Source organism: Phyllostomus hastatus, unplaced genomic scaffold (genome assembly GCF_019186645.2).
Source record: "Phyllostomus hastatus isolate PE091 unplaced genomic scaffold, TTU_PhHast_1.1 phas_contig_210, whole genome shotgun sequence".
Lineage (NCBI taxonomy): Eukaryota > Metazoa > Chordata > Mammalia > Chiroptera > Phyllostomidae > Phyllostomus > Phyllostomus hastatus.
The window spans coordinates 19,983,030-20,000,000 of NW_025333737.1; the positions used below are offsets into that span (position 1 = coordinate 19,983,030).

At 52.9% G+C, this 16,971-nt stretch overlaps 2 protein-coding genes across 10 annotated transcripts in view; both read left to right on the forward strand.

Moving 5' to 3' along the window:
- Positions 1-1,454: 1,454 nt before the first annotated feature.
- Positions 1,455-12,851, forward strand: LOC123817423 (septin-4). Of its 5 annotated transcripts, none has more exons than XM_045837112.1 (12): positions 1,462-1,570; positions 6,444-6,737; positions 7,097-7,190; positions 7,617-7,703; positions 8,207-8,330; positions 10,972-11,106; positions 11,220-11,337; positions 11,427-11,528; positions 11,731-11,827; positions 11,921-12,083; positions 12,264-12,363; positions 12,633-12,851. In XM_045837112.1, the coding sequence occupies exons 1-12, from the start codon at positions 1,568-1,570 to the stop codon at positions 12,690-12,692; spliced, it is 1,377 nt and encodes a 458-aa protein (XP_045693068.1). In that variant the 5' UTR covers positions 1,462-1,567; the 3' UTR covers positions 12,693-12,851. The 5 variants fall into 5 exon arrangements, with proteins under 5 accessions (XP_045693071.1, XP_045693068.1, XP_045693069.1 ...); XM_045837113.1 differs by lacking the exon at positions 1,462-1,570 and adding an exon at positions 4,163-4,363 and having other exon boundaries at positions 12,317-12,363; XM_045837111.1 differs by lacking the exon at positions 1,462-1,570 and adding an exon at positions 4,165-4,363.
- A 1,347-nt stretch (positions 12,852-14,198) lies between these two features.
- Positions 14,199-16,971, forward strand: part of MTMR4 (myotubularin related protein 4) — a 23,656-nt gene continuing 20,883 nt past the window's right edge. Inside the window, exons 1-2 of one of the 5 annotated variants that reach the window (XM_045836484.1) lie at positions 14,199-14,465; positions 15,942-15,980. In XM_045836484.1, coding sequence (XP_045692440.1) covers positions 15,978-15,980 — 3 coding nt within the window. In that variant the 5' untranslated portion in view covers positions 14,199-14,465; positions 15,942-15,977. The other 4 variants (XM_045836479.1, XM_045836480.1, XM_045836481.1 and 1 more) reach the window with 4 other exon arrangements.

Sequence of the window (16,971 nt, forward strand, 5' to 3'; positions counted from 1 at the left end):
CGCCCAAGTTTGACATCTGGGACTGATGGCAGCAGCTGCTGCTGCTACTTCCAGAGACTTCCAACAGCAGCCTTTGGTTTCTCTCTAAAGACACTCCTTTTTGTCTTTGTTTCCCTGAGTACAACTTCAGATTTCCTTATCTACCCCAGACCTTTTGCAGAAGACTTTCTCATCTTCTCATTAGAGCCAAACCATTGACTTTTAGCCTAGTTTAATACCCTCATTTTCAGGTGTGGAAATTGAGGCCCAGAGAGGTGAAGCGAGGTCACCCAGCTAAAAAGGGTCCTCTGCGTAAACTGATTTCTTTAAGCATCAACTACCTCTTATACCTTGTAGCCCACTGGTGCCAAATAGCCAATACCATCTGCAATAGCAGCCCTTAGTTTTCTGAGCCTGATCTCATCTACCTACTCAGCCCCCCTCTCTCCCTCTGATGAGTTCTAACTGACCCCAGCCATGCCCCCAGGGTCACAGATAGTACTGAAATAGAGTAGGCAGGCCTCTGGTGCTTCTACCAGTAGAGAGGGCCATGCCTGTGGGCTTCAATTTTGTCCAAAGTGTGTTCAGGCCAGTCAGCCTGCTGTGGGGGAGGGCTTTTTGGAGTCAGGGAGGGGCATGCTTCTGGAAACTTCCACAGAAGCCTGACCAGCTCAGACCTGTGTTAGCTCAGGAAATCCCCACCAACTCCCCACCCCCTCAGCATCTTCTTCCCCCTCACTGCTGCTGACCCCCTGAGCCTCTGATGCCTCTAAAGCTGCTGGGGCATCTGTCCCCACGGCATCTCACCTGCTTGCCTGCTGTGCCTGGGCTGGCCTCTCCTGAGGCCCTGCCCACTTTCCTCTGCCCCAGGCAAGCTGGAAAGGCTACTCCGCCTCTCCTTTCACCCTTCCAGCAGATGATCCCTGGATAATTTATGCAGCAAATCCTCTTTAATCTTTAATCTAGGGTCCTGCAAAGAGGGAACCTCCTGTCTCTTCTTCACAGCTTGGGTGGAGGGGGAGCATGTCTGCCATTCTACCTTGGAAGTGTGGGGGGGTTATGGATAATCAGTGACTTGGGCCATCAGTCAGGTTAACTTCCCACTCTGGGGGCAGCTAATGGTTTGTCTCCAACTCATGGGGCAACACCCTCCCTCTTCTTCCAAAGGCATCTTCTGGGGGTGCCAGGTGGGCGCTTTCATCTTCACTGGGGACTGGCTCAAGCCCAGATGGTGATTCGCTGCCCCAAGAGTACACTCTTTAGGAGCTGGGCAAGGAAGAGCCAGGTGATGGTGCAGCACTATTCTGAGCGCCTCTCCGAATCCTGTGCCTCTGGGGGTCGCAGGTTGCAAGGCTCGCTGCCAGGCTGACCGCACCCTGTCCAGCATGTACCCTCAACCCCCTACCCACACCTCGAGGTACAGACCCCGCCTCTGGGCTGGCTCACCCCGCCCCACCCCGGGCCCCGCCCCCGGCCCTCCGCACTCCGGCTGCAGGCTGGGGCTGGCTGTGCTGTGAGGTCGCACAGCTCTGGCCTCTGGCCCCACGGGCGCTGTCCAGGCAAAGCTGGCCTTGCCCCGGCTGCAGCTATGGTAAGGCCGGGGCCTGGGGTTGGGGAGGGGCGCTGGGCAAGGCCGGGGCCTTCCGCTCCCAGCCGGCTCACGGGGACCGCGGCGCCGCAGCCCTGGAGGTGCCGGCTGGGAGGCGCTGTCGCCGGCCCTGGGCACAGGCAAGGACTGCTCTGTCGCTGGCTCCCAAGTTTCTATTTATGATCTGAGCAGCTATGAGGCGGGCCTCGATCCCCGGGGTGCTGCCTGTGTTCTTGGACGAAGGGGTGGGTCCGTGCTAGGTTTGGAGTGCGCCGGCTGATACGCGGAATGTTGTGTTGGGGAGGGGCGTCAGCGATGAGCAGGGGTTGGGGGGAGGGTCCTTGCCCTTCCTTCAGTCAGCTGTTATCTGGATGACTCCTCCTCGCCCACCTACTCTAAGCTCAGGGGCCAGCACAAACTTCTTTGGAAAACACAGAGGAGGCCCACAAACAGTGCCTCCCTCCCCAAGAGGAATGGTGAGATGCTCGGGCCCTCCTTCCCACAGCCTGGCAAAGAGCAGCACCTGGGCCTTTCCCACAGGGCCCTCCGCCCAGGAAGCCTCTGAGAGAGGGAAACCCAGCTCACCAGCTATTCGGTGGGGTCAGACAGGTCTCTTTGCACCTGAGAGAAGAACCATGGGAAAGCTTCTTCCTGCAGCACCCCATACCCAGCACCCCACCCCCCAAACCAGGCTTCTCTGCAGTGGTGGGGAATGGGGGGAACTCATTCCTGCCACCTGCCTGAAGTAGGAGGAGAAACAGTAACCCAGACAGCCTCCTTAGAGACCCCAGGTAGGAAGTTTTGGTGTTTGGCCAGCTCTTCTCCTGCCACTGTTGCCAGAGCCCACCACAAACACACTATGCCAGGTGTCAGGGCCTCTGGGCCCTGTGCCAGCTTCTCCTAGCGTGGATGTCCCCAGCCTTCGCCCTCTGCATTGGGAGTCACAGGCTGTTTACGGCAGGAGGTCTGTGACCAATCTTTGGGGCAGGATGTTGACTGTGGGCAGCCTCCAGGAGGGAGCTGCTGGGGCCTTAGGGCATCAAAGTTTCTGGGTCTGGAAAGGCCAACCTCTTGGGCTCTTGTCTCTCAAGCTGTGTCCAGGCTGAGGCCCAAGTCTTGGCCAGGAAGTCTTAGTGACCCTGTGACCTTCTCCAAAGGGGAGTTCCTGGGAGAGGCCAAGTGGTGCCTGTCTTTATTCCTGCCTCCATCCTTCTCCCTGCATGGGACAGACAGGCGGATTGTATCAGAGATGGAAGCCTGGGGAGAGCACGGATTGTCCCCAGTGCCAAGCCCAGCCAAGGCCAAGAGGGGCTTTTTCTGCCACACACTAAGTTCAGTTCAGCTGAGGTCTTGGTGCTTTCAACTTGGCTGAGGCTGCCCTGTTCCTCTTGAACTAAAGACATCCCACCATCACCAGAGTCCTCTGGCTCTACACCCTGCCCTCCAGCCAGCCTTGTCCTCAGACCCCAGTTCATGTCAAGCCAGATTCTTCTGTGAAGTTCTCTTTTTGAAAGGAGATCATGGAGGAGAGCTTCCCCCCCCCCTCCAGGAGCCTCAGGGGGGTTAATTTGCATGCAAAAAGAATGACAGGTTGACATTAATAACCATCCCAGGACTTGTGATGCACCTTCTCTCCTCAGGTTCAAAGCAGAAGGAGTTATCTGTCATCTGGGAGTGCTTTTTCTCCCTAGCCTTCCTAGGAGTCAAGGAAGAGCCATTCACGATTGGGCATTAAGGCCTTGAAATTAAAACAATATTAAAAATTGCAAAAGGTGCTGCTGGCCAAACCAGAAACACTGGGCACCTGACTGCTAGTCAAGTGCTTCATCTGCACACTCCCAGACAGGGCCCCTCAATTTGTCTCCCATTTAACTGGCAACTGAAGTCCCTGGGATGCCAGCCTCCTGCTGGCCTGAACTCATGCCCCGAAGAGACCAAGTGCTAACAGCAACTCTACTGACTATGCAAGTGATGGGAGTGATACAGGTCCCCTGAGTTAGAGGTCAGGTATCCTTGGGTGGGAGGAGTCCCTCTGGGGCTCTCTGCAGGCAAATCCAGGAGCAGGTTTCTGAAGATAGTGGAGTTCTCTGCTGGGAAAACACAAAGGGACACTTGGGAAGAAAACTGGATCCAGTTCCATGAGAACCTATGACAGGAAGGATTATAGGACATCCCACCCTATTTCAGCACTGCTTAAAGTTAAGGGGAAAGAGAGAGAGAGATTGGAATCCTTTCGGAGTGGATTGTTCTGGGTATAGCCAGCCCTGTGTACAGATGGGCCAGGGCACCTTGGGGGAGGTCACAACCCTCTGACAGTTCTCACTGTCCTTGGGGGTTACCAGGAGAGACCAAGTGGACCAGGAACCCATGCTGCAGACAGACTTGGGAGGCTGGTGCTGTGCCCACCGTGGTAGGGAGCAGGCAGGCGTCATGGGGCAGCCAATCAGAGGAGGAGGGAACTGCAGAGAAACCCAGTGATCCTGCTGCAGCTGAGCTGTCCTTGGACTGTGGGAGCCAAGGGAAGGGGAGGAGGAGGGGGTGGGGAAGGACATTCCACAGGCTTTTTTGGCCCCTAACAGAGGGAAGGGGGGGGCGTTCAAATAGAAAGGGAAAGGAGCAAGCCAGGACGCCGGATTACAAGAGCATCAAGACCAGGCTGTTTCTGTGTGAGGAACTTTGCCTGAGAGATAAAAATTAGACCTAGAGCTTGCTGACAGGGAGTGTGAAGCGTGGGACATGGACCGTTCAATGGGATGTCAAGGCAATTCTGTCCCTGAGGATAGCACTGACGCTGGGGTAAGGTGCTGCTCTGGGAAATGGGTGGGCCTGACCTGTCTCCCCTGCCTTGGCTGGGATTGGGGCTCACAGTCAGAAAATGATTTGGTCATTGGCAGAGCTGGGGGTGGGGACAGACAGATGGGAGGTGAGGACCCTGGTATCCTGACTCCTGCTCTAGAGCCCCTGTGGATCCCTCCGTGCTGATGAGCAGCCAACCGGGGCTGGCAGGGAGAGCATGGTGCTGGCTTTCTGGTGGCTCTGCTGAAAGAGTGTGGGATGGGGGTCTCCCTCCGTGCCTTCCCTTTCCCTTTCCTGCTCGGTGCCTCTGGGGAAACCAGGTGGAGCGCCGTTCTCTCCTGCTGGGCCACTATGGCATTGTACAGAGGGGCAGGATTTTCTGGAATTCCCCAGACTCTCTAGCTGCCAGAAAACAAGACCTGCTGTCCCTGAGCCCCATCCCTTCTCTATTGCCATATGATTCATCAGCCACGCTGGGACACTTTTGAGAGTGGAAAGGGGCACAATTAATCATTGGACAACAAACATAAACCGGGATGTAGCGTGCCCACACTGGACCTTACAAATATTATGGGTGAGAAAAGCCTGTAAGGTCAGGCTTGCCTTAGGACAGCCTCTTCCGGTCACCAAGTCCCCACATGCTGGTTCCAGTGTCAGGCTAAAGGGCATCTATTCCTCCCCCATCCGGGCAAGCCCTGGAGGATATGTCTTTAAGCAGGTATAGGGACTTGAGAGGCAACAGCCTGGAAGTAGCTCCAAGGGGATATTTCCCACTAGCGTCCCTGTCTCAATCCCTTCCCCTGGCATAAACCTGACAGTGTACATGCCCACGCGCCCTCAGTTCTTCCCTTTGTAAGACGCTGAGCTGCAGGAAGACTATGGCCACCAACCCTCTTACTTCCTCCAACCCTGGCTGGGACTCCACAGTGGTGTGGGGTAGCCCACACTGGTTGGCCATCCCCAGAGGGTGAGTCAGCCTCTGAAGCTAGCTCTTGTCCATTGTCTGGGGGTAGCACATGGCTATTGTGAGGCAGATCTGAGCCCAGCACTGCCAGGCACTCCACAAAGGGGGCTGTCCCCCAAAGGAGAGAGGCAGCTTTCGGTTCTAGAGCTGGGAGTGGGAGTTCCATCTAGAGCTGGAGATGGGATGGAGCCTGTCTCCAGAGAGAAGCCAGCTATTCTGCCTTCTACCCCTGTGGTACCCAGTTCAGGTCAGATCCCCTCCAGCATTGCTGGCTCAAGGCCAACTCCAGGCAGAGGGGGCAAGGTGCACCTGAGTGGTGCTTCCCCTATATGTTCCACGTAGTTGGGGGGCTGTCAGCAGCTCCGGAGGCTGAGTGTCCTCCCATTCTATGTCATCTGGTCCCTCTTAGATCCCTTACACCCATACACAGAATCCACTGCCAGGTTTACCCTTCTCCCCTGGGGTCCAGGCTCAGGCTCCAGTGTGGCCCACTGTCTGGAATAAGGGGTGTCAGGTCAGCTGTACTAAGCTCTGGGCAGTGAGCACTCCCAATAGAGGCTGCACCGCAGTCCCAGAGCTCCGTGACCTGCAGTGGCAGGAGGCATGGTGCCCCCTGCTGGCAGTTCCCTTCTCTCCTCCCTCCTGCTCTGCCCCTTCTGACTCTCAGCACTCTCCTTGAATCCTGGACACATTCTCCTCTCAGCTCTAATGCCTCTCTCTGCTCCCCACCCCCGCCCATTCAATCTGACTTCCTGGCCTTTGAGTAGTACCTGGGCCCTGGTTTGGCCAGACCACTCAGGGAGGGCAGCCTCAACCAGCACCTCGTGGACTGGGGGCGTCAGGACTGGAGCTACTACTCAGTTCCCAAGAGCTGTTGGTAGGCTTCAGGGTTGCCCAGGGCTGCTACTGGACCCTGGGGCCTCTCCTGGCACCTGAGACCTGTGTGTGAGCAGGTGAGGGAGGGATGGGGAGCCCTTCCTCTGGCTTGGCTGCTAGTGCAGTTTCTTTCCCTTCTAACCACAAGCGCTTTCCTCTCTCCCTCTTGCCTTCTCCTATCTGCCTCCTTCATTCTTCCCTTCCTGCCACCTGCCGGCCCACCCCACTCCCAACCCCCAGATCAAACGCTTCCTGGAGGACACGGATGATGCAGAACTGAACAAGTTCGGGAAGGATTTTCCAGGAAATGAGAGCTGCCACCAACCAGAGGCCAAGACCTGGGTGTCCAGGCCCCAAGTTCCGGAGCCAACGCCCCAGGCCCCAGACCTCTACCAGGATGACCTGGAGTTCAGATCCCCCTTGTGGCCCCAGCCCTCTGACAGCCAGCAGTACTTCTGTGCCTCAGCCCCTCTCAGCCCCTCAGCCCGGCCCCGCAGTCCATGGGGCAAGCTTGATCCCTATGACTCCTCTGAGGTAGAGCCACCAGCTCTGTCCTTATTTTTCAGGGGGTGTGAGCAGAGAGTCTGAGTGTGTGCATGTGGAGGTGCACGTGAGTGTGTGTGTGCATGCACACACATTCATGGATGTTGAACTGGGGCTTTTCTCTGTCCTTTGTCGGCCCCAGCTCTGTGTGTTGGCCCTGGTGTGCATTGCGAACTGACAGTATCAGGAACAGGAGCCCAGTTGGTGGCCCCAGATGGGACCGAAAAGGAGTCTGGTGCTACTCCTCTAAGGCTGGGCAGAGACCTAGGAGAGAGGGAGGAGGCTGTGGTGTTGGGTCCTGGGCCCCTCCTGCCTCTCACCCCGATACGCTCTGACTCCCTGTGCACTAGGATGACAAGGAATATGTGGGCTTTGCGACCCTCCCCAATCAAGTTCACCGAAAGTCTGTGAAGAAAGGCTTTGACTTTACCCTCATGGTGGCAGGTAGAGCGGGGGCAGGGTTGGGCTGGTCTGGGGTGTTTCAGGTGGGGATGGTATGTATGTAGGGAGGAGGCACAGGTAGGGAAGGAGAAAGCAGCAAGCTGCTATCTCTTTTTGCAAAATAGGTAGTTGCCACGGGTACCCGAAAGTGTGCATATGGGGTAAAGTGATACAAAGAACACTTGACCAATAGCTTTCTTATATTTGCCTTTTTCTTTGGGAAAGCTTGGGCAATCCCCTACCCCCTCTGGGCTGCATTCAGATGAGACTGGACAAGCTCTTCCCTCTGCTTCTTTCCAGCTCTAAAATGCTGTCTCTAAAATGTTAGTCTCTTCCCAATTAAATAAGCAGCAGCTCCCCTCACACCTTGGTCTAGTGGGGTTGCTTCTTGGTTCTAGGTCTTATCTTCTGTTCTTTCTCCCCTGTCAGGAGAGTCTGGCCTGGGAAAATCCACTCTTGTCAATAGCCTCTTCCTCACCGATCTGTACCGGGACCGGAAACTCCTCAGTGCTGAAGGTAAAGAAGGTGGCAGGAGCATGAAGACAGGCAGGCAGACTGACTTGGGAAAACAAACTCTCTCCAGAGTCTGGGGAGTGGGGTCTTCCCTGGCATGTAGGAAACCATGGCTTCTAGAGAGTCTGACAGCATCTCTCTAGAGGCCTGTCTAGCCTGGCAACCTACCAGCCAGCTCCCTAAAGATTTGGGTGCCGAGGCAGGGCAGGGACCAGAATCCCACCCTTTGAGTGAGTCTCTGACCCCCAAAGGATTCCAGGAATCCAAGAAAAGAGCAGGGAGCAGCAAGAGGCTGGGGCCAGAGCCAACAGCCACCGGCATTTCCTGTGTTGGGAAATGTGCTCCTTGCTGGTTCCCAGAGAAGAGGCCCCCAGGCAGCCTTGGGGTGGGAAGGCGGGCAGTGTGGATGAGGCGGGTCTGGACAGCCATGCTGGTTGGGGTGGGTGGTTTGTCCTGATGGGGCAGGTCCTTGCCCTTGCCCTGGCCTAAGTTTCCCCCTTCTTCAGAGCGGATCATGCAAACTGTGGAGATCACTAAACATGCAGTGGACATAGAAGAGAAGGGCGTGAAGCTGCGGCTCACCATTGTGGACACACCAGGTTTTGGGGATGCAGTCAACAACACAGAGTGGTATGTCTGTCTGACCAAGCACAGCCCCCGCTGCCTCCCCACTGACCACCCATTCCATACACACATGCAGGTGCACACATAGGCACAGACTTATTCCAAATTGTTAGGAGGAAGAGGTTTAGGACCTTGAGCATGCAGTGCTTCTTATTGGAAGCTGTCTACTCTGTAAAATGAGATGGAAAGGATTGAAATAGATGATCTTTCATGTTCCTCTGACTCTGACCTATAATTCTATAATGGGGGTGAGGACACAGGGTAAGAAAGAAAAGCCTCAAAACAAACACATGTGAAACATGTAGAACAGAGCCTGACATATAGTAAGTGCTCAATAAACGTCACCCTCCCTCCTTCCTTTCCTTTCACAGCAACTTTTTAGGTGCCACAAACGAGTGTTATTAAAGGGGTGAGAGTGAATTAAAGGAAGAGTGAATGGAAGGAGAGAAAAGAATAGACAAAGGGGTAAAAAGTAGAACTTTGTTTACTAAACTCCAGGCACCCTCCAGGCTACCTGCCAAAACAAAAGGTGGCTTTGCTACACTGCCCCCCCACTGCCATCATCTCTGCTTACTTGTTTGCCTTTCTTTCTTTCTTTTTCTTTCTTTCTTTCTTTCTTTCTTTTTCTTTCTTTCTTTCTTTCTCTCTTTCTTCTTTCTTTTCTCTTTTCTTTCTCTCTCTCTTCCTTCCTTCATTATTTCTTTATTTATCTGTTTTTCAGCTACTAGAGGGATAATGGTCAGACGTAAGTGAGCAGAGGAGGTGAGGAATGGCTGCTAGAGACAGGAGAAAGGGAGGTGCCTTTGATGAAGAAGTTAGGTGGGGTAGTGCTAAGACCTCTAGACTGAGAGTTCAAATCTTGATTCAGCATTTAGTAACTGCATGATCCTGAGCAAATGCCTGCATTCCTGAAAAATGCTGGCCCTTACTCCCTCACCCAGGTGATCTGAAAATCCCCTAGAATGATGCATGCGATGTGCATTGAAAACTGTAAAGGACTGTGTACAGTACACTTAGGAATTTTAAGATGATAATTGCAGGACCAGTACAAAATTAAAATGTGGGACCTCTTGTTCAAAATTATTAAGAACTTCTAGATGGCCACAGCATAGAATCAAACCAAGTGTGGGCCCTTCTGAGCACAGGGCCCTGTGTTACTGCACAGGTGGCACACCCATGCAGCTGACCCTGGATAGTTGCCTCACAGACTAATAGACCCTGGCAGACGTTTCTGTGCTCTGAACTCTCATTGCATGCCTTGTCCTCACAACACATGGCTTTCGGCTCAGCACATTGGTTCATCTTCATTGTCTTAGTCTAAGCCTTGAGGGAAGGGTCATTCCTTACATTCTTGCCCCAGCACTGTGCTTGTACGTGTTTTGTGGTCTCCACAGATATTCCTGATGGATTGAGGTGGCCTCCATGTCATCATCACCTTTCCTGCTGTAGGGATGTGACTCAGCAAACTGGGCTTGCCCTGAAAACCCTAGGTCTAACCAGCACCTGGTTCATACTGCATCATCCCCTTCTTCGGTCAATCTATTTAGCTCCTCTTACCTGCCATGATAATAATATTTAATGTGCCTGCTAGCCCAGTTTACTGTGCTCTTCCACATATATTCATTTAGTCAACCAGCAGGAATTTATTGGGTATACACTAGATGTCCAGCCCATGCTGGACATTTTAAGGGATACAGAACAAGTATGAATGATCCTTGTCCCTGAGAGGCTTACAGTCTCATGGCAGTGGGAGGGGGAGAGTAGGGAACCATAGTTCTCTCATATGTGCCACTTGGGTAACAAGTTAGTAAATGGGTCAGGCAGCGTAGTGATAAACACACTGAGCTGAGAATCAGAAGGCCAGGGATGCAGGTGGGGAGAGAATTTCCTACCCAAGATGATCGGGATTAAATCTCTTAGCTGCTCTGGATTTAGTTCCTTCATGTATAAAATGAGAGCGATGATGCTCAGAATGTCCACTGATCAGGGCACCTGTTGGTGAGGATTCAGCTAGATACCAGAGGAACAAAGGACTTGGAAATTAAAGGTCTTCAATATATATGTATATAAATTCATATATACTCCCCTTCTCTTTACCACACAGTGAGATTGTATATGTAATGTTTCTCTATATAATAGTATATACTCAAGAACTCTATTTATCTATCTCCCTGTGTGGTGAAGAGATGGGGAGAGCAGTGTGCATTGGTGCAAAGGAGACTTGGTAGAAGAGATGGCTCTTGGATATAACCTTGAAGGATGGAGTGGGTTTGGAAAGGTGGAGGAGAGGGTGGAACCATAGAACAGAGGCTCCGAGACTGGACCATGAACCTGACTTAGAGCTGCCTTGGCTTCCCCAATTGGTGTTCACCTGCAGGTACTATTCTTACTGCTTTGTTTGGCCCCTTGGGCTCTCATCAAACTAGTATTTATTGAACTCCGCCTGTGTGCATAGTCTGGTTCTCTGTCAGGACATGTGAAATGCACCCCTGTCCCACTCAGGCACCCCCCTGAAGATGTAATGAAGCAAGCCAGGGATAACAAGGTCCTGAAAACACTGCTCAGGGCGGGGGCTACTCTGCAATCCCAGAGCTCACTAGGCAGCCCCTACTCCTACAGTTTCTCTGCTTGTCTGTCCCTGCCCCAGCTGGAAGCCTGTGGCAGAATACATCGACCAGCAGTTTGAGCAGTATTTCCGAGATGAGAGTGGGCTGAACCGCAAGAACATCCAAGACAACAGGGTGCACTGCTGCCTGTACTTCATCTCACCCTTCGGCCACGGGTATGGTCTGAGCCTGAGGCTCCTACAACCACCGGGTGCTGCCAAGGGAACAGGCCGAGAGCACCAGGGGCAGGGCTGCCACAAGCAGGTGGTCACAGATTCCTGTTCCCCAGGCTCCGGCCATTGGATGTTGAATTCATGAGGGCCCTGCATCAGCGGGTCAACATCGTGCCTATCTTGGCTAAGGCGGACACACTGACACCTCCTGAAGTGGAGCGCAAGAAACGCAAAGTGAGGGAAGCTGGTGCAGGGAGGGGAGCAGGTGGGCTTCTAGAAAAGATGGGGTCCCCAGAACTTTGGGCCCCTCGTGTGTTTGCCAGATCCGGGAGGAGATAGAGCATTTTGGCATCAAGGTCTACCAGTTCCCAGACTGTGACTCTGATGAGGATGAGGACTTCAAATTACAGGACCAAGCCCTCAAGGTGGGGCCACCCCAGGGCATCCCTTCCCATCTTGTTTCTTCTGGGCAAAAGAAAGAAGTAGAAATCTATACAAGGGGAGGGGGGCTCTTTGGGGTGGGAGAGGACCCTGGTGTCCTACAGTGAGGCAGAGAAGATGAAGACATGGGTGGAAAGGAACAGGTGAGAATGGGGGATGGTGACAGACCCTCCACACTTCTTCCAGGAAAGCATCCCATTTGCTGTCATTGGCAGCAACACTGTGGTAGAGGCCAGAGGGCGACGAGTCAGGGGCCGTCTCTACCCTTGGGGCATCGTGGAAGGTAAAGCACTGAGCTTGTGACTAGGGTACTTCCTTGCCTTCAATGACTCTCCCCTACCCAACCCCCTGGCTGACCCCTAGCCTTGCTATGCAGTGGAAAACCCAGGGCACTGCGACTTTGTGAAGCTGAGGACAATGCTGGTGCGTACTCACATGCAGGACTTGAAGGATGTGACACGGGAGACACATTATGAGAACTACCGGGCACAGTGTATCCAGAGCATGACCCGCCTGGTGGTGAAAGAACGGAATCGCAAGTATGATCAAAAGCCAGGACACAGCAGGCAGGGGGAATCAATCCCAAGCACAGCCTTGGGTGAGACCAAGCCCTTCCTTTTTGCCTTTTTTTGTGTTATTTTTTACCATCCCTGGGCTCATTCCAAGTGGGTGTTGGGGTGCCCCTAGGCTCACCAAACCCCCTTTCCCCTTTCCCTCAGCAAACTGACTCGAGAGAGTGGTACCGATTTCCCCATCCCTGCTGTCCCACCAGGGGCAGATCCAGAAACTGAAAGGCTGATCCGAGAGAAAGATGAGGAGGTGAGAGCAGTATGGGGTGGTAGGGGTTGACATCCTGGGAGGTCTGCTGCTTGATCATAAACCTCACTATCTTGTTGTTTGGGAATAGGGAGATCCCTGGCCCTGGTGCATATCTGAGACCCAGACTGGTGGATTAGTGGTTCTACCTAGGGTCTCCATCACACCCCAGAGCTACCAAGGCACTGGGTCAAGGGATTAGAGCTTGGGGACACTTCCCTGATACTATAGGACTGTAAAAGCACCCATTTTGATGCATGTGCCTGTTCCAGCTACGGCGGATGCAGGAGATGCTGCACAAAATCCAAAGACAGATGAAGGAGACCCATTAGCTGGCTTTCAGCCCTGGATATTTAAATCTCCTCGTCACCTTGCCCATGCCAGCCCCTCCCGGCACCAGCTCTGCTCAGGCCCCTGCAGCTACTGCCATGTCGCCTTACATCCCTGCCGCCTCCCCAGAGACTCAGAGGAAATAAAGTTTAACAAATATATAGGTGGCTTCTGGTGTCGCTGTCTGTATCCTCACCACCTCCAGGAGACCAAGAAGATCCCAGGACTCAGTTTTGAAAAGCTGTGTGAGGAGGGTGCTAGTTTATGGCTTCTACAAGGAAGGGGGAGTGGGGAAAACTCTCATGACAGGGTTCAGTCCTTGTCTACAATCCAGTCTGGCCTCTCCTTTTTACTGACCATACCTATCCTGCCTCTAATATCTGGGGCCTGGGACTTTCTTCATTTTTTTCATATACAGGACATTCAGTTCTACAGACGTTTTGGATCTGATATCTGCCCTTAGGAAGACATGGTATTAGCTGCATGCAGCCTCCTGACTTCCTGTTTCCCGATTTGGGGAAAGGGATATGCATAATTGAGCTCTGCCCTCTAGAAAGCCTGTGATAGAGCACTGAACAAATGTTGAAATCTTTGCAATCACCAAACACTACAGTAAATGCTGGGAATGAATAAAGTAGCCACTGCCCTGGAAGTGTTCAGTTTTTAACAATATTTAAGCAGCATCTAGGTAGCAGACACTGTTCTAGACCCTGGAAGTAAGGCTGTGAACACAGGAAAATGTTTCTGTTTTCCTGGAATTTACTAACTGTAGTAAAAGTCCCGATGTTTTATAGACACGTTAAAATATTTTGGCTCTGAGGCCTGGCATTAAAGCATTCAGGCCCAAGTTCTAGCGGTAGCTCAGAACATCATCCAGATACACCAAGGTTGCATGTTCAGTCCTGTCAGGGCACATGCAAGAATCAACCAATGAATGCATAAATAAGATATACAAGTGGAACAACAAATCAATATTTAGCACTCTCAAAAAAAAAAAAAAAAGCGTTCAGAGCTCACTCCAAACTCAAAGCTATCTGTTGAGAATCTGAATCAATTGTTCTGTTTTGGTCAGGGTAAGTGGTATTCCGGGGTCACCCGGCGCCCTCCAGCGGCCACCTTCTGCCCAACTGTCTGCTCTGGCTCCCAGGACAGGAAGGGCAGAGCGGAGAGCTTGGTCCTGAGAGTCTTATCCCCACTTCCTTTACAGACTAGGAGGTGGCAGCTAGTTAGTGGCAATCTCAGATTCAGGTTTCCAATCTCTCAAATGAGAGAGCTTTACTCAGGACTCACAGAACCATGCATGTCATGAAGGACTGCAGGGCCTGCTGGCGGATGAAAAGTGAGGGTCCGGGGAATCCGTCCAGACGCAGAAGAGGAAAAATCCTCCCGCCGCCAGTCAGAGAAGACCGAGACGGAGCCTCAGGCCCAGCCCTCCTTCCTCTCTCAGCCTGCGGGACCTTTTCTGTTTTTCCGGCTTTAGGACAAGACCATAGCAGCGAAACCAACAGGGGAAATGGATAAACTAAGGTGCCACCAGGGATCTTTTTGAGAAATATTCCCAGGGATGGGTCATCACCGGAAGTGGATGTAAGGCCTCTGTCCCTACAAGGCCCCGCCTCCATTGTGCTGCCAGTAGGCGACAGGCCTCTCCCACTTCCGGCCCCTGGAGCTTTAACCAGCAGCCCCCCTTTTACTGCTCTCCCATTGGCTGCCGCAAGGACGCGCTGTGATTTCCCATTGGTCGCGTCTCTTCTCCAGCTCCTCACCTCCTCCAGGTACAGTCTGGTCTCCTGGCACCCGGTAGGCTAAAGCTTGGGAGGGCGTCTGCCCAATTTGACCAGTGAGCGGCGTGGAGGGTGGGGGCGGTGACTACGTAGTGGGGGCAGGGCGGGACATGGTGTGGCGATTGGCCAGGGCGGGCACAGACGAGGGATACGATTGGTTGCGGAGTGGGGCACCGTTGTGGGGTCGTAGCTGCGCGGCCTCAGCAGCTGCGGGAGACGGAAGTGGTGAGAGCGCGGTCTCGGAGGGTCGGGCGGACGCCGCCTGGGTGAGTCACCGTGCCCCCGTGCACTGCCAGTCTGGGAACCGCAATGACCGTGTTTTGCCCGGCCCCGCCCCGACCCCACAGCTTTCGTGAGTCCCGCCCTCTGTCACTCGGGCTCCGCCTCCGGGCATTTAGGCTCCGCCCCCAGAACCTGGGCACCTGGGCTCCCCCGCCAGCCTGGCCCGCCCCCCTACCCCACCACCCAGGGCCAGATCCCTTAGGTTTAGGAACCCTGGGCCTCTCAGGCTTGGTCCGTGTTTTCCCCATTTCCCTGAGGCTGCGTGCCAGTGGGCGGTGAGGCAGCACCTTTGGCTTGCCGCTTGCTGGCTCCCCCATGAGGAAGCGTGGGCTGTGATCAGGGAGGTGGGCAGAAGAAGCACAGATGGAGGCTTTTACCCATGCACCCTTGGAGGCTGGGGGTGGGGTGGGGAGTACTACTGGAGTACCCAAGCTCAGATAGCAGGCATAAAAGTGTAAGTGAAACCTGGGCCTCGCTCCCTAAGTGGGCCAAGGATGCCCATTCTGAAGTTTGTTGCTTGTGCCCATTTGATAGGTACTGACTGAGGCCGGGGCTGGTCCGATTCTATCCCTGTTTTGTGGCCTCCTTACACTAACCTGCACCCCAGTTAGTGTCAACTATATTCAACAGGACCTGTCCAGCCCTGCTGCCTTCTGATCACAGGCTGTGGTCCCCTCCCTCTTGTCCTCTGGTCTGGACTCTGCCCCTAGTAAACAGGTCAGGTGGGTGCTACTCCCAGACTCAGAGGCTGGAAGAGCATTCCTGTGGTTTCGTGTCCCCACAAGGGCCAGAAGTGAGTCCTAGTTGAGCAGCCTCCGTCTCTTCAGTGTTGGCAGTTCTTTTGTTCTCCCACAAAGAACAGGGTTTGGAGTGTTTTCTACTTTTCCTTCTGGGCCTGGGAATCAGGACTCTTGAATTCTGATGAATAATCTTGGATAATACTCATTCTTGCTCCAGAACTTTGTGGCTGATTTCATACCCTGTAGAATCACTTGTTGCTTTCTCTCTATGTAGCTCCCATTGCCCCTGTCTTGCTTGCTGACTTGTGGAGAGGCTGGATTCTCGGTGAGGAAGGAGACTAAGAGTTGTAGAACAGTTCAGGAGTAGATGTATATGTGGCATGTGTTGATTCTATGGTGATGTTAATGGTGTTCTCTATTCTAATGTTTCTCTGTCTCCTTACAGTGAGAAGCAGGCAGCCAGAACCCTCACCGCGGTAGAATGGTGAGTACTCTCTTTCCTCAGACTTTTGTGTGTTTTTTTGTAAATCTTGTGTCTTTCTCCATGAAACTTCCCCACCCCTCCTGGTCCTTGAGCTCCATGCTACTCTGTTCAGCTCCTAAACAGGTTCATCTGCTCTCAGCCAATATATGGGTCTGGGACAGGAACTCTCTAGTGTTTTGGCATCTGTTATTCCATGCCTTCCTCACACTACCACTGGCTCTCTTAGCCTTTCATAATAGTTTTTCTTTTGCATCCCTGGTAGAAGCTCTCTGTTGTGGTCTGGAAGCCATGCCTTCTTTATCACAAGATCCTTGTGTTTCCTAGTGGGGCCCTTGAATATTATAGGAGCCGTTATCAGAAGTGACTTCACCAAAACTGTGGGGCTTCTCCAGCTCCAAGATGCTTCTGTCTGTTAAGCTACTGCAGGCAACTGATGACTGGATATATAGCAGGACAGCACCCTCTAGGTGCCCAGAATATCTCTGGGGGTGGTGGGAGTGGTTATAATGATCCCCTGTATTTTCCATGAACTGTAACTGCATACTTTCATTCTAAGCCTGAAGTCTCACCAGTAAAACAGGATAAAGCTTACTTCTTGGGGAGTTGAAAAGTTTTAGTGAGATAAAATTTAAAACATGTCTGGCTGGCTCATAGTAGATGCCTAATAAAATGCTATGTTTTTCTCCCATTCTTCTCTTCCTCCAAAACCCAAACTGAAATCCAAACCTAAACTCAAGTCTAAACTAAAGAAAGCTTTGGTTTCTGAAAGTTACCAGGCACAAGAAGTGTGGAGTACAAACCAGCTCCTTCTGTGACTCTTGGTGATATCTTGGGCTGTTGTCACTGCTCCTTATTCCTTGGCCCTCTACCCAACTCCCACCATGCACCTACTCTTGGGTTTTAGGTTTTGTTTTTGCATAGCTTCTGTAGTGTATAGTTCCAGTTCTTCTCCCTATCAACCTAAGAAATTCTTTCTCTTCCAAGAAAGACT